A 2423-nucleotide genomic window follows, 5' to 3' on the forward strand; every position below is an offset into this window, starting at 1 on the left:
CTAGAATCATTTTAAATTAACTTGGGAAAAGCGATCGTCCGGCGACGTAGTATCCAATCGGTCCATCTATTGTAAGCCCATTCTCCATCTCTGTAAATAAGAACCCTTGTTGTAATATTAGTAACCATTTTTATTCGATAGCAAGCAAGCCTTTGATTTTGAACACAAATGTGTGTTTCGTAAGTTAACACCCCCCCCCCCCCAAAAAAAATAAATAAATAAATTCGAGAGCTATGTATCTTTTATTAGGGTTTATTTGTCGATTGAATATGCTGCTGGTTTAACTTACTTTTTTTCCATGTATGACATTGTTAGTTAGTTAGTTACATATGCTACCCAATTATGTTCATTAAACTATGTATTACTTAATAAATTCATATCCTTTTTCTGCTTCTCATTTTAGTTATAAACAAGAAAACTAGTTTATGCGCGGTTGTTATCAGCAATCGTGTCACATGCTTATCCAATTAAGGTATTTTCCACCACTTTTCATCCTTTTTATTATTATATCTAAACTCTAAACATTGATCACTAAATTTTATTCGTCACAGAAACTACACGATTCCTTCCTTAGCTTTGTCGCAAACCAAATTCATTGGCAGAATGCATACCAGAGCAACATCTGTCAAAGCAGAAATCACATCTTCAGATCAAAGCCCAAAGCCCGAACCAGGTACCCGTGTTTTCGTTAGAAGAAAGAGATTGAAAAAGCCCGAAGTCATTACAGAAAATGTTGTAAACGTTGAGCCACAAGACCAGAAGTTAAGTAGCCTACCCGACATTGAAGAATTTGCATTTAAAAAGCCAAATGTTACTTCACCTAAGAGAAAAATTAAACCCGTCTCGAATATTAACAATAAAGCCGAGGTCAACCCGCCGGCCAATTGGGTCAAAGTTCTAGAAGGAATCCGTGAAATGAGGTCGTTAGAAAATGCTCCGGTTGACTCTATGGGATGTGAGAAAGCTGGTAATTCACTTCCTCCTAAAGAACGGCGTTTTGCGGTTTTAATATCTTCACTTTTATCAAGCCAAACCAAAGATAATGTCACACATGGAGCCATACAACGTCTGCTCGACAATAAGCTTCTCACACCGGAAACGATTGACAATGCTGATGAATCAACTATTAAAGACTTGATTTACCCAGTTGGATTTTACACAAGAAAAGCCACTAATATGAAGAAAATTGCAAAAATATCCCTGTTAAAATATAATGGAGATATTCCCGACACTCTCGAGGCCTTGCTGTCACTTCCAGGTAAAGCTGACAAAATGGGCAGGACAGATTAGCTGCATGGTTCGATTTTGGGCTCAAACTGAATCAAATTTGGTTTTTGGGTTTTCTAAAACCGTTCGGTTTCAGTTTTCACAATGGTTCGGTTTTCTCGGTTTTGCCAATTGGGCTTGAAACTTTTGGGCCAAAAAATTGACCCAAGCTAATGAATTTGGGCCTGGAACTCTGGGCCTAAATTTGTTTGTTAATTAATGATTAGTTGATTATTACACATTTGGGCTACACTGTTTATGTCGGTTACAAATCGGTTTTTGAATGAACATAAACCAAGCTGTCAGTTTTTACAAATTCAGTTTCGTTTTTGGTACGTGCAAAACTGAAACCGAACCAGAAATTCGGTTTTTGAATGAACATAAACCAAGCTGTCAGTTTGGTTATGTCGGTTACAAATCGGTTTTTCTGGTTTCATGCACAACCCGAGGTTAGGTGATAGGTTGAAAGAATTCATTTTTGTACTGGTCAAAATAGGTTAGGTCAGTTGACTTTTGACCCAATTTTGTGGAACAAATTTTCTAACTTAGAACATAAACTGACTTGATTGATTTATTAAAATTGCTAATAATATCTACTTCCAGGTATTGGCCCCAAGATGGCTCATTTGGTGATGAATGTAGCATGGGATAATGTTCAAGGGATATGTGTGGATACTCACGTGCACCGCATTTGTAATCGTCTTGGTTGGGTCCCACAGACCAAGACACCAGAGGGTACGCGAGAGGCGTTGCAAATGTGGCTTCCGAAAGAAGAGTGGATCCCGATTAATCCTCTTTTGGTGGGTTTTGGACAAACTATATGTACGCCTCTTCGACCTTCTTGCAGTTTATGTAGTGTTAGTGGGCTCTGTCCGTCTGCATTTAAAGAGGCCACACCCAAGAAAATGCCACGCGTGAAAACAAAAGTTAGTGAATCATGAGGTTTGTTATATCGTATAAGCTTTTGTGGGGTGCTTTTGTTAAACCATTATCTGTGCAGTGTTCTTGATCGTTTTTAAGTATAGCTTGCTGATTGGCTTATGAACTGATGGACGGGTTTTTTTGAGTTGGTGATGGTGGGTTCTAAGCTTGTTGCTATTAGTATCAGTTTCTTGTGTATTAAACTTTTCAGAAAAGAAAGTATTAGATATTATTGT

The 2423-nt window shown here is 37.8% G+C and overlaps 1 protein-coding gene across 1 annotated transcript; it reads left to right on the forward strand.

The window, feature by feature from the left end:
* Positions 1–403: 403 nt before the first annotated feature.
* LOC143618450 (endonuclease III homolog 1, chloroplastic-like) lies at positions 404–2423 on the forward strand. Its single transcript, XM_077090665.1, has 3 exons — positions 404–472; positions 552–1258; positions 1870–2423. Exons 1-3 carry the CDS (start codon positions 426–428, stop codon positions 2205–2207), a joined length of 1092 nt encoding a protein of 363 aa, XP_076946780.1. The 5' UTR covers positions 404–425; the 3' UTR covers positions 2208–2423.

Source organism: Bidens hawaiensis, unplaced genomic scaffold (genome assembly GCF_021521415.1).
Source record: "Bidens hawaiensis isolate Kalapana, Puna unplaced genomic scaffold, B.hawaiensis_p1.1 tig00076596_1, whole genome shotgun sequence".
NCBI lineage: Eukaryota > Viridiplantae > Streptophyta > Magnoliopsida > Asterales > Asteraceae > Bidens > Bidens hawaiensis.

Bases quoted from the DNA above. Each gene is read 5' to 3' on its own strand.
- LOC143618450 (XM_077090665.1), top strand. From the start codon at position 426: ATGCGCGGTTGTTATCAGCAATCGTGTCACATGCTTATCCAATTAAG. The intron at 473-551 runs GTATTTTCCACC...TATTCGTCACAG, and splicing joins CACATGCTTATCCAATTAAG to AAACTACACGATTCCTTCCT. The intron at 1,259-1,869 runs GTAAAGCTGACA...ATCTACTTCCAG, and splicing joins GGCCTTGCTGTCACTTCCAG to GTATTGGCCCCAAGATGGCT.